General features: G+C 34.8%; 3 protein-coding genes across 4 annotated transcripts; 2 read left to right on the top strand and 1 right to left on the bottom strand.

Annotated features, from left to right (window-relative positions):
* The first annotated feature begins 1,236 nt into the window (after positions 1–1,236).
* On the top strand, positions 1,237–6,699 carry LOC140821649 (protein REDUCED WALL ACETYLATION 3-like). Of its 2 annotated transcripts, none has more exons than XM_073182192.1 (17): positions 1,237–1,622; positions 1,959–2,050; positions 2,253–2,390; positions 2,481–2,537; positions 2,610–2,682; positions 3,031–3,189; positions 3,546–3,695; positions 3,801–4,056; positions 4,226–4,341; positions 4,419–4,505; positions 4,589–4,677; positions 4,849–4,911; positions 5,058–5,114; positions 5,437–5,533; positions 5,786–5,949; positions 6,246–6,306; positions 6,417–6,699. In XM_073182192.1, exons 1-15 carry the CDS (start codon positions 1,587–1,589, stop codon positions 5,939–5,941), a joined length of 1,626 nt encoding a protein of 541 aa, XP_073038293.1. In that variant the 5' UTR covers positions 1,237–1,586; the 3' UTR covers positions 5,942–5,949; positions 6,246–6,306; positions 6,417–6,699. The 2 variants fall into 2 exon arrangements, with proteins under 2 accessions (XP_073038293.1, XP_073038288.1); XM_073182187.1 differs by having other exon boundaries at positions 2,250–2,390.
* Positions 6,700–7,566: 867 nt separating this feature from the next.
* LOC140821640 (chlorophyll a-b binding protein of LHCII type I, chloroplastic-like) lies at positions 7,567–8,514 on the bottom strand. Its single transcript, XM_073182182.1, has one exon. It carries the CDS (start codon positions 8,506–8,508, stop codon positions 7,651–7,653), a length of 858 nt encoding a protein of 285 aa, XP_073038283.1. The 5' UTR covers positions 8,509–8,514; the 3' UTR covers positions 7,567–7,650.
* Positions 8,515–11,665: 3,151 nt separating this feature from the next.
* LOC140821626 (chlorophyll a-b binding protein 3C, chloroplastic) lies at positions 11,666–12,616 on the top strand. Its single transcript, XM_073182166.1, has one exon. It carries the CDS (start codon positions 11,735–11,737, stop codon positions 12,527–12,529), a length of 795 nt encoding a protein of 264 aa, XP_073038267.1. The 5' UTR covers positions 11,666–11,734; the 3' UTR covers positions 12,530–12,616.
* The last annotated feature ends 609 nt before the right edge of the window (positions 12,617–13,225 follow it).

Genomic DNA, 13,225 nt, shown 5'->3' with positions numbered 1-13,225 from the left:
TATTTCAAGGATTTATACGAACAATTGAGATTAGGCAAATTTATATAAAAACATTTGCAACTTAATGGTTTTTGTTAAGAATTAATAAATAAATTAAATTGTACTTCTAAAATTAACAATATAATATTCAGTATGCTTTCATTTTATTTTAATGAAAAATATGCTCATTTAAATATGGAGATAATGCTATTTTGTAGCAATCTGGGGAAGAAAATCCCATCTATTTCCAAACATTATTAACTCAAGGTTAGTTCGACCCTATCTTTCACGTAACGTCCCCAATTATCGATCCAAATTTCAATTTTAGTAAAAACTGCCGTCTAAAAATTAATAGTATGTCTTTTGTGAGACGTTCATATTTACAAATGATAAGTAATATTTTTGTCATAAAAAATAATATTTTTACTTAAAGAAGAGATATATCTCGTAAAATTGATTCGTAAAATTGTGTTACAAAAATTTTGTGAAATGTTTTTGGACATTATTTCTCAAGCTTTCACGAAAGATATTATAAGCTAGAAGAAAATATTAATATATAGAATATAATGTTCCTGTTATAGCTCACTTGATGTCCCTTCGTTTTTACTCTAAAATTAGCAAAGAATAACTAATGTAAGGCAAAAAAAAGAGGATAAATTAATTACTACAAATAGATATTGCTTTATAATTATGTATATATGTCACACTAATCATGTTTATATATGATGCAATTTTTGGCATTATAATCACGTTTAACTTATGATATTCACCATCCTATTTAATTAATGGAATATCTAAATTTATGCTATCTAAATAAGAAAATATCGTATAAAATCTAGTGTTTCGTCTGTAATATTTCGCATGATTTTTATAGATTAAATAAAATGGATTTGCTTCACTTTCGAACTAAAATTAATTTTTTTATAAAAACAAATTATTTAACACGTGCTAAGAACATTGTTATTTCTTTATATGAGTGTATCTCAGTTGACAGTTATGAATATAGAAGTAGTAAGCATGGTTGATGAGTAATATATCAAAATTGAATATATATATATATATATATATATATATATATATATATATATATATATATATGTGTGTGTGTACGTACGCGCGCATATATTTATGTATGTTTGCGAAATGTGTGTGTCTTTAAAAAAAATATTAAATTTTTAGCAGTTTTTAGAAAAAAAATTATCTTTTAAAATTTTCAAGTTGAACACCTATGGAAATAATAATATTTTTTAAAAAGGAAAAAATTGAACTCCAATGACCATGGGCGGTTGGTGGGATGGTACATGAGGAAGGAGGAGCATCTGGACCAAATTCTAGAACCAAACGACGACGTGTAGGACCTCTTGCTAACCCCAGTCCCTCTTCCATCATCACTTAATGTTTCAGATCTCTGCAATTCTATTCCATTTTTGCTCTCATTCTTTCTTGTGTGTATATATATACCGCAATCTCTTTATCTTCTCAATCAGTAGTTTAACTCTTTGGAATTTGGATTTTGTACACGTATTTTCGTATTGCATTCGCTTGATCGGACAGAATTCTCTACTTTTGCATCTTGGATCGTTTGTTCGTTGGAATTTTACAAGGGAATGGCGGTGGATTCTGGACCTGTGACCCCAGGGCAGGTAAAACTTAAAAGTGTTGTTATGTTTTTCGAATTTTGGGCAGGTGATGGTTATTTCAGCTCCTCTTCTTGCATTGTTGGTGCATTTGAATTAGTTTGCATCTCAGTTGTTTGATGTTGATAGCTATTATATAGTGAAGTTTTTAGTGTGTCTGTTTTTGAATTTTGATAGCTGTTATGTAGTGACATCAGTTGCTTTGTTAGGTTATTCTTCTTAAATGTTTTTTGTATAAATCTGCTTTTGCTTCTTGCTTATCTCATTGCTTGTTAAGGTTAATCTTTCCTTGAAATATGATTCACTGGATATACTGTGAAATCATTACTTACGATATTTCAGGTGTCATTTTTGCTTGGTATTATCCCAATTTGTATTGCATGGATATATTCTGAGTGGTTGGAATATCAGAAGTCATCATCCCCTTCAAAAATGTAAGCGTCATTGTTTCTTTCGGCCTCTTCTTATTTACAGTCTACGGATTTTCCATATCTTGAAGCATTATTATAACTGGCAGTGAAATGTGTGGCTTTTTCCGAATCAGAAATTTAAGATTCTTTGAGAAATGGGAGGGTAAAAAATATTATTTTGCATTACATCTCATCTTATGGTACTGAATTGTTTTTATGACAGCAGTCATTCAGATATAAGTTTTCTCGAATCGGAAAATAAAATTGATAAGGAAGATGATCGAGCTGTGCTGCTGGAAGGTGGTCTTGCTAACCCAGCACCGCAAAAGATGCCCATCCCGTCCATTAAAACAAACTTAATCAGGTGAGTGTGATGATTTTGAATGGTAAATTTGGAGGGGGTTTGCCACATTTAAGAAGTCCTTAAACCCTTTTTGTGGATTTCAAATTTTAGGTTTCTCACAATGGAGGACTCATTTTTGCTTGAGAACCGACTACTTTTGAGATCAATGTGAGTTTTTCAATTATTTTGATTGCATCGCATAAGGTTTCATATTGTGAATGATTTTAAAATCTCATGCAGGGCTGAATTTGGGGGAATTATATTTTATTTCTATTTGTGTGACCGCACAAATTTTTTTGCGGATTCCAAAAAGGTGCCCTTCATCTTTGTCCATCCCTTATTTGTTGGAACTTTTCATTCTTTTGTTTTAGCAATGTGTGCAGTAACATGATCCTGATATTATATCTTAGCATTTCATTGATATCTATTGTTCTTCAAGTATCATACAGAGATATAGACTATTATTCTTATTAACGACCATATTTTAATGTATTTTTTTTCCAACCTTTTAACTAACCATGTAAATGATCATAATAGGTCTATTGACTAAAGCCAAATTTCTCCTATTTCTGTTCTCTTGACTTGTAATGCATGTTATCCATTAATATTATACTCTGCCTCGGTCAGTGTAAGCTTATTATTATTTTTTCTTGCTGGACAGAGTTACAGTCGAGATGTATTCTGTTTTTTGTACATTCTTCTTATCATAGCTTCAGCAATGACATCTATCAAGAAACATAATGACAAGTCAGCGTTTTCTGGAAAATCCATACTTTATCTGAACCGCCATCAGACTGAAGAGTGGAAAGGATGGATGCAGGCAAGTATTTGTGGCGAACTATTCATAAATTTTTCTGGTTGAATACCAAGAAAGGAGAAAAAACAGAACAAAAAGTACGGCATTCAAGTTCTCTTTCTTAAGCTGCACTTGCACAGAAATGTTTAAGCTCTCACTACGTTCTTTCTGCCCGATGGAAGTTGGGATTTTTTTCCTTGTCATCTGTCCACAATTATCTTCTGCTCATCAGAAATCTGATACCTTTATAATATTTTCATACTGCCTGTTATTGCTAGTAGATCATTTGATAAGCCTGTGTAGCTGCTGCTGCTGTGCACTAACACACCTTGTGCACAAAGCCTTTGACAGTTGTATGCCTTTTGCCACCTCTTTTATAGGTTCTGTTTTTGATGTACCATTACTTCGCGGCATCGGAAATTTACAATGCGGTTCGTGTTTTGATTGCTGCATATGTGTGGATGACTGGGTTTGGGAACTTCTCCTATTACTATGTCAGAAAAGATTTTAGTATTGCTCGATTTGCTCAGGTGACATTTTAATCTGCTTTATATTTTTTCATTGAACTTGATTTTCACATGTTTTCGTTTTACGTATGAATTTGTTTTAAAAAATATGATTTGTTGTCTGTGCAGATGATGTGGAGGCTAAATTTTTTCGTGGCATTTTGTTGTATTGCTCTCAACAACGACTATATGCTTTACTATATCTGCCCAATGCATACTCTATTCACTCTTATGGTATATGGGGCCCTTGGGATTGGCCATCAATATAATGAGATAAGATCGGTGATTGTTTTGAAATTTTTTATGTGCTTCATTTTGGTGATTTTGGTGTGGGAAATACCTGGAGTTTTTGACATAGTCTGGAGTCCTCTGACTTTTCTGTTCGGTACGTAACCATCAGTGACCTTGTACTCTTTGGGGTTTCCTGTGGTAATTTTTTTTTATGTGATGAGTATTTAATCATAAATGGCCAAAAGAAGATAAATTTAAATTTCTTGTTGTAATTTCTAGTCTGAATCCTCGGCTACCTGATTGTTGTTTTATTTCAATGACAGGCTACAGGGATCCTGCCAAACCAGATCTTCCATTAATGCATGAATGGCATTTTAGATCTGGGCTTGATCGCTATGTATGGATCATTGGAATGATTTATGCCCATTATCACCCAAATGTAAGGCCGAAGAGAGAGATTAAAGTTACTGATTGTACCTTCTATTATTATTTTTTTAATCAATTTTATCCTTGTAGGTTGAAAAGTGGATGGAGAAACTGGAGGAGTGTGAGACCAAGCGGAGACGGACAATTAAGATCTCAGTCGTTACAGTCGCCTTATTTGTAAATATTTTCATTCAAGAAACAGTATTCGATGATTCGTTTTTATTTTGAAATCTAATTTCCTCCTAATTTCCTGTCTTAAGGTGGGCTATTTCTGGTACGAATGCATTTACAAGCTGGACAAGATTGCGTACAACAAGCTTCATCCTTACACATCATGGATGCCAATAGCGTGTGTATCAATATTTTTTCTTAGTTTATATGCTTATTCTAAATTATTTTTTCATCCTATTTGAATGTTAAAATTATTTTTTTATTTGGCCAGAGGCTTTATTGATTTTTCTAAAACCATTAATTTAGCTTGCTGATCAGTGGAAATGATCTCTGTTTTTTTGTCTATCAGTGTCTACTTATGTTTGAGGAATTTCAGCCAGCATATTCGAAATTTCTCTTTGACCCTTTTTGCGTAAGTTCTATTTTTGTTATATTTTTATTTCAAACTGTGTAGCTCTTTTCAGCGAAAAAAAATTGCCAGGTTCTTTTTGGGCTGAAGCTAAACCCGGGGGTTGTTTTCCCATTTTTTCTTGTTGTACCACTGTTTTTGGGTACCAGGTGGCTTGGAAAAATTACTCTGGAAACCTACATTTCCCAGTTTCATATCTGGCTGAGGTGTGTGAGTTTATTCTCTTGCTTGTTTGTCGATATTTACTTATTGGAATGATTATTTGATACAAATTCCATTGCTTATTCATGGACTATCACGCTAATATATTCACTTGTTTGCTTCTACTAATATGATAAACGAGAATTACTTTTGCCCCGCTAGAAGGCATCTAAATTTTTTAGAGTCTATAAAATGTTTCGAGTGCAGGTTCCAAGATGTTTTCTTCTTGTTCATATGAAGAATTAGGGAATTGTGAAATTTTCCGCGACAGCTAACACAACTAAAATAGTAAAATTACATGGCTAACAAGTTCCCTACAATATGCAGATCAAATATTCCAAATGGACAGCCTAAATGGTTGCTCTGCTTCATTCCGGATTATCCATTACTTAACTTCATGCTCACTACCTTCATTTACATCTTGGTAAGTAAATTTCTTTTTTGTTCCAATTCTTTTCTTTCTTTCTTTTTTTTTTATTTACAACTTGGGGGAGACCGGGAGAGGGGGTTTGGGGTTTTGTTCTCACAGGGGTTGAACCCTGACCTCTCCCAATCCCAAACTGTGCCACTTCACCACATGAGCGCTAGCTGTTTTGTTCCAATTATTCAAGTTAATGACTGATTAAAAGGTCCTCGCCTAATGGAATTTCTGTTTTCGATGTTTTCACCGCCGCAGGTTTCTTACCGGCTTTTTGAACTGACCAATACATTTAAAGGAGCTTTTGTACCCACAAGAGACGATAAGAAGCTATTTTACAATTTTGTTGCTGGAACATGCATCTGTGTGTGTTTATATTGCATCGCTTTAGCCCTTCTCCAAATCACTCACTAACACAGCAGGTTAGTTCTTTATCCCTGGATGATCAGTATATACTGTATAGTTAGTGATGAAAAAAGTTGGCTTCACAGGGTGCTTAAACACGCTTGAAGCTAGCTACTAACCCAGGATTCATTTCTCAGATTCAAGTGTTCAACCAGAAAATTGCTTTAAGCAGTCAAAACTTTAATCTGGCGGAACCATTAGAATTTTGACCTTGTAATTATTTTGTTGGACGAAATGGCTGAACCATTAGACATGAAACCATTAAAGGCTTAAACATGGCAGTAAGATGTGTTGAGACATTGCTTATGTGCAGGAAAATACTATCTTTGACTTTGTCGATGGGTGTGGCTTTTGAAGAATTTCAAATGATTCAGGTTTTAAACGGAACCTCCATTCACTGTAGTTCCATACTTTTGTGATTTTCTTGATTTACCCACCCCTCTATTTCCGCTCTTGAATTCATGTATGATTATTATTTGTGCAGGCATTTTCTGAATAAAAAACGTGAAAGTGGAGCTGTTAGAAAAAAAGATATTTGGTGACTATAGAAGTGGAAAAAATACATGGACATTATGGTTATAGGAAAGGTCTTGAACTACTCGAGGCCAGAGCTTTGTTACCAATTTTGTGAAGCATCGTCACACGGTGTTGCTTGATTTTAGTTACTGATAGTAGATGAGGTTATTTATTAGCTCGAAAGTAAAGCAGAAAAACTGAAAGGAAAGTATGTTTTTTTTATTCTTTTAATTCTGTTGCAGTTCTGGTAATGATGATCCTCCCCTCTCCCTAATCCCATGTTAAACATAGTTTCATTTATTTCTAAAGCGTTTCGTGGTACCTGTGGATGGGGATTGTGGGTGCTAAAGTGTTTGTGCTTGATTATGTTTGAAAATTAAATATCAATATCTGTATGATTTGAGATAAAATTAGGCTGTGTTTGATTATTTTCAAATTCCTCGAGTATGGATGTATAAAATTGAAGTGATTTCAATTTCACTCTAGTAAAGTATGCAATTTCAATAACAAATTGTGGTGAATTTCTGATACATATGTTATTTTAACTCCATCAATCAAATTTTCCCCCTATCAAATTCGTTCCTCCATCTTTCCATCAAATTTGTCAAAAACGATGTTTGGACAAGGTCGACAATTCACACAAATTCGATCATTTCAAAGGTCGGCTTCGTGTTACGAATCACTTAAAAAGCTTGAGTGTCAACTTAATATTTTGTGCTTCCAGGTTGAACTATCAACTTAAATGTAAATGAAACGTATCAAATATCCATTCCATTTTCCAACATAGGCAAAAATGCATTATTTAAACCCCTTAATTGATTCAAAATTCGAAAATAAATTAGTTTTGGGCCTTTAAACTTCAACCCAATTTCTTTCGATTCAAGGTTGCTATTTTACTATACTGACGGAAACTTCAAGAATAGCTCCCCAGTGCCTTTAAACTTCCACCCGATTTCTTTCTATTCAAGATTTCATTTCTTTAACTTGCTTAATTTTGTAAGATTATGCATTCAGTCCGCTCGATGTATTATCTCTATTTCTATCGGTGACAAATTGGTGGTGATACCTGCTAACACTTGATTCATTGAAGTTATGGATAAACCTACAATTAAGCAAGCTTGAAAAAACTCATTCAGATTCAACTCAAAGATAGCTTCGTGTTCCAATAATTCACAAGTTTAGTTACAATGGAACAATCAAATTCATTTTCCAGGAGTGAAGTTTGTGGCATAGGCCCATGCATTGTTGTTCACTGGGTCTGCAAGATGGTCGGCGAGGTTCTCCAATGGACCCTTTCCAGTCACGATAGCCTGCACGAAGAATCCGAACATGGAGAACATGGCAAGCCTTCCATTCTTGAGTTCCTTAACCTTCAACTCAGCGAATGCCTCGGGGTCGTCAGCAAGACCCAATGGGTCGAAGCTGCCACCTGGGTACAGTGGGTCGGTGACGTCGCCGAGTGGACCGCCGGCAATACGGTAGCCCTCGATAGCTCCCATGAGTATAACCTGGCTGGCCCAAATGGCCAAGATACTCTGAGCATGGACCAAGCTTGGGTTGCCCAAGTAGTCAAGTCCACCCTGGCTGAAGATCTGTGAGCCAGCCTTGAACCACACGGCCTCGCCGAATTTAACACCGTTGCGGGACAAGAGCTCTGGGAAGACGCATCCAAGGGCTCCGAGCATGGCCCATCTGCTGTGGATCACCTCCAGCTCACGGTTCTTGGCGAATGTTTCAGGGTCGGCCGAGAGTCCAGCGGTGTCCCACCCGTAGTCGCCGGGGAATTCACCGGTGAGGTAGCTTGGGGCCTCACCAGAGAATGGTCCCAAGTACTTCACACGGTCAGGGCCATACCAAGGACTCCCAGATGAAGCAGGCTTTGAAGAAGTCTTCCTCATTGAGATCCTCCCTGTGCCGTTGATCTCAGAAACAGATGGTGATTTCACCGCCTTTCCGGCCAAGGTCGGGGAAGAGAGAGCCATTGTTGATGAAGCCATAGCTATGTATTGCAAGATTAATGTGAAGTAGTGTTTGTGGCTTGAGTTGTATTCGAGACACATGAAGGTATTTATAGTAACTGGGATCTATCAAATTTTTGTTGTTGAGGATCAGATGCTGTAATATCATTGGCTGGTGGCATTTTAGGAGTTGATATTGCCAATTGTTCTATCCACAAAATCATGCATATTCGGACAAAATTCAAGGACATGTGAGTTTTCTCCTTTTAAACCATTAGGAGTTTGCCAAGTGTGCAAATGGATACAATAAATTACTTGCGATAAGGAATATAGATTGCCTCCAACCAACGAGGATAGGCGCGGTGCGCACACATGTTTCTCTGGGTTGAGCATTTGAGACAGATTTTTTATTTGGGTTATCTATGAAAAATATTTTACTTATTTGGGTTATCTATGAAAAATATTATTTTTAATGTTAAGAATGTTAAGAGTGTTATTTTTTATTATGAATATCGGTATGATTGACCTGTCTCACAGATAAAGATTCGTGAGACTGTAGACCTACTCTTAAAAATAAATCAAGAATTTAAAAAAAAAAATGCAAAATAAAGAAATTGGAAAACTTCTAAGGTTAGGCTTACCGCTTTGGTTGCTAACTCATTTAGAATTTAATAAAATCTATATACTTTTATAAAACTTTGAATAAATGGAAAATTTTAATTTAAGTATATATGTAATAATAATAAGATTATCTTTTAATTATGTAAAAATAATATATATATATATATATATATATATATATATATATATATATATATATATATATATATATATATATATTACTATTATAAAAGTGTGAAAGTAGAATAAAGTTTTGGATAATGATTTATGAAATTGTGCTTTAGTTACGTATGCATCAAATAATTGTTTAGGGCTGCAAATGTAAATGTGAGCATCTTTTTGCACTAAAACTTTAAACTTTAAATTTTAAAATTTATAATAATATTTTTTTCATGTAAAATATTAAAATTAAATAATTCTCACTATAATATTAAATATTTTGGCCCTGGTCTTAATAGGGGTATAAAAAAATTTGGTTAATTATTTTTACAAAATACATAAAAAAAAAAAAAATTGATTTCTTGAATTCTAACAAACCCCGACATCTCATTTGCGGTTGGAGTGGTTAGTTGTTTTTTGTAAAATCCAAAGAAACCTCAGTAAGTTTTCACAACCTTTTCAACTCGGATATAAGGAAAAATAGTTTTTTCGGATTACTAACTTGTGCAATTTTGAGTTTTTGTCTATTAAGTTTTCAAGTTTTGTTTTTGGTATATTAACTTTTAGTTTTCAACTATTTTGGCTCAATTGTTGATGTAACATCGAAAAATAGTTATAAAAAATCGAAAATTACTGACATGACATCGAATAATGCTTGCGTGATTTCTCAGATATCACGTTAGAAATTGGATCGAAATAACAAAATACTAGAAGTTAGTGTACAAAAAATAAAATTTGAAAACATAATGGACAAGAACCCAACTTTATACAAGTTAATGGACCAAAAAAAAAAAACCAATTTTTCCTTAACAAGATACCAAACGAAAAGGGTTATAGAAAATTTTCATTAATACTGTGAATTCGAAGACTAATTCAAGTACTAGCTAAAAATCCACCCTATAAACGGGCAAGGTTATCTTGATTGGTTTATTTCTTTGTTTTCATTTTCGTTTCCGTTAATAGTCCAACTAGTTACGTTTTAGCCTTAGCCTTAATATCGAAGTTGAAATCTTACATAATTTTCTATTTTGCCGTTTAGCTTTCGAGTCTAAGTTAAAAAAAAAAACTCATGTAATATGGTCTAAAAATACTCGCGCCCATTAAATTAGCAGAATCTCGGGGTCGTATATTCAAAAGGCTATAATATAGTGTAAAAAAAACTTATAATATTCTTGAATTATGCATCGCCATTTCTTTGTCAAGATAACTCATCCATGATGATTTTAATTTCTTTGGTTTATTTTCATGATTTTTTTGTTTCTTTTACTTTAATTTTCATCCATTCTCAAAATACTCTAGTTTATTTGTAAATCAAAAGTTTTCCCTTATCTTGAGATATTATATATGCATGCTCCGATTGGCTTTCAAGATTACATAGTTTACCTTCTGTCTAGTTGGCCAATGAATAAGCCATCCAGGCTCAGGATTTGAATGTTAGCTAGTCCGTTTAGGGGTGAGCATTGATCGGTTCGGTTAGCGAACGAACTTAATTAGCCATAACCGAACCAAACTGAAATATTTAACTATAACCGAACCGATCGAATTAATTTTCATAACCGATGAAAAGGTTTTCCGAATTAAAATCGATTACCGAATCAACCGATTAGTTTTAAAGAAAATTGTGATTTAATTTTGATTATATATGTATTTTTTTTTTGCGACGAATGAAGTCAAGAGTGGAGAATAGAGAAATGAGAACTAGAAATTTTGTTGGAGATGTGAGAACAATACTATAGATTAGAATTATGGTTGATTTTAAATTTAAAAATCAAAAAAATATAAAAATTGATAAAAAATAAAAGTAAAAATTTATTAAATAATAGTATTTATTATATCGATTAATTCAGTTAACCTATTTCAAAATTTTGAAAATTGTAACTGAACCAAATTAACTTACATAATCAAATTTTTTTAATTGGAAAACCGAATTTTCGAAATAACCGAACCGAGTTTTTCGAATTGACTCGATTAATTCGATTTAATCGAAATCTTGCTCACCCGTAAGTCCCTTCTAAGGTCTAGAATTTTCCACATTGCTAACAAAATTAAATGGACTTCTAGTCCATCTTTCCATGAGTACTAGGGTAGCTTGTCATTTTCTGTTTAATTGACGCCTCTTGGTACACCGAATTAAGGTCAAAAAGTTAATAAACTGAACTCCACTCAGGTTTTTTGGTTTGGTGTTTCTTTTCTATTGTTTTTTGGGAATTGCAAGACGCAGCCATGGGTCACTTGTGGATAAAATTCATGGTTAACATGTTTTATTGTATCCAATAGCATACTTGGCAAACTCCCGTTGGTTGCAAAAACAAACAGGGATGGATCTTCAGATTTGTGTCCAAGAAAAAATCTAGTGGTGATATTGCACTTTCCAAATGGACATTTAATATCAACCCCAACCAATCATAAAACAGCATTTGATCTCCGAAGATAAAGAATTTGATAGAGCCCACTTGTATAAATACCTTGTGAGATCCCAGAGGCGAATCATCCACAAATACATTACACATTTCCTCATATACAATCAGCAACCGAACCTTGAACAGCTATGGCTTCATCAACAATGGCTCTCTCTTCCCCGACTTTGGCAGGAAAGGCGGTGAAATCGCCATCTGTTTCTGAGATCACCGGCATTGGGAGGATTTCCATGAGAAAGACTGCTTCAAAGTCTGCTTCATCCGGGAGTCCTTGGTATGGCCCTGACCGTGTCAAGTACTTGGGACCATTCTCTGGTGAGGCCCCAAGCTACCTCACCGGTGAATTCCCCGGCGACTACGGGTGGGACACAGCTGGACTCTCGGCCGACCCTGAAACATTCGCCAAGAACCGTGAGCTGGAGGTGATCCACAGCAGATGGGCCATGCTCGGAGCCCTTGGATGCGTCTTCCCAGAGCTCTTGTCCCGCAATGGTGTTAAATTCGGTGAGGCTGTGTGGTTCAAGGCTGGCTCACAGATCTTCAGCCAGGGTGGACTTGACTACTTGGGCAACCCAAGCTTGGTCCATGCTCAGAGCATCTTGGCCATCTGGGCCAGCCAGGTTATACTCATGGGAGCTGTCGAGGGCTACCGTATTGCCGGTGGTCCACTCGGCGACGTCACCGACCCACTGTACCCAGGTGGCAGCTTCGACCCATTGGGTCTTGCTGACGACCCCGAGGCATTCGCTGAGTTGAAGGTTAAGGAACTTAAGAATGGAAGACTTGCCATGTTCTCCATGTTCGGATTCTTCGTGCAGGCTATCGTGACTGGAAAGGGTCCACTGGAGAACCTCGCCGACCACCTTGCAGACCCAGTTAACAACAATGCCTGGGCTTATGCTACAAACTTCACTCCTGGAAAATGAATTTGATTGTTGAAACTGTACTCAATCGAGATTATATTGTTGTTTAATTACTGTGAATTATAAGAATATAGTGCTTTTTCTGAGTTAGATCTGAATTATTTTTCCTGCTTATATTCTTTGTGAAGGGAACTAATGAACTTGCTCCAGCTCGACTGCATCATAAGCAGAGATTTCACTGTCGTTCATCGTCCGGCATTTAGAACCATAGCATCAAAGCTAATTCAATGAAATAAACTCAAGGAAAATCTGTTTTATGAACACAGAGATTAAACAACGGTGACATTATACACACACACACACACATCCAATATTCGTTTAGCTTGTGCAATAATCATTGATATTTGAGTTGGAAATCTCTCTAATTTTTATCCTTTGGCCTTGAAGTTGATCCTGTCGTCGTATAAATACATGGCGGATGCAGCCAACTCTTCTCTTTCGAGGTTACAAGGTTGGGGGATCATACATAGAGAATGAAAAGGGAAATAGGAAATCGGATAGTTGGAAGTGTTTATTAAAAAATAATAATCCTTGATTATATTTTATTTTTTATCTTTTATTTAAACTTATTTAAAATTTAATTTTTGTCGATTAGTGTATTTAAATATTAATTTAATTTTATATATAATAAAACTTAAAATTTAAAATTTTAAAAATATCAACGACCTACATCTCAGTACTATTTTCTCAATCTTTTGG

The sequence above is a fragment of the Primulina eburnea genome, chromosome 2, assembly GCF_022965805.1.
Source record: "Primulina eburnea isolate SZY01 chromosome 2, ASM2296580v1, whole genome shotgun sequence".
NCBI lineage: Eukaryota > Viridiplantae > Streptophyta > Magnoliopsida > Lamiales > Gesneriaceae > Primulina > Primulina eburnea.
The sequence above is the reverse complement of the archived record's forward strand: the minus strand, read 5'-3'. Positions and strand labels throughout refer to the sequence as shown.

Bases quoted from the DNA above. Each gene is read 5' to 3' on its own strand.
- LOC140821626 (XM_073182166.1), top strand. From the start codon at position 11,735: ATGGCTTCATCAACAATGGCTCTCTCTTCCCCGACTTTGGCAGGAAAG.
- LOC140821640 (XM_073182182.1), bottom strand. From the start codon at position 8,508: ATGTGTCTCGAATACAACTCAAGCCACAAACACTACTTCACATTAATC.
- LOC140821649 (XM_073182187.1), top strand. From the start codon at position 1,587: ATGGCGGTGGATTCTGGACCTGTGACCCCAGGGCAG. The intron at 3,696-3,800 runs GTGACATTTTAA...TTGTCTGTGCAG, and splicing joins GTATTGCTCGATTTGCTCAG to ATGATGTGGAGGCTAAATTT. The intron at 4,506-4,588 runs GTAAATATTTTC...TCCTGTCTTAAG, and splicing joins TCGTTACAGTCGCCTTATTT to GTGGGCTATTTCTGGTACGA.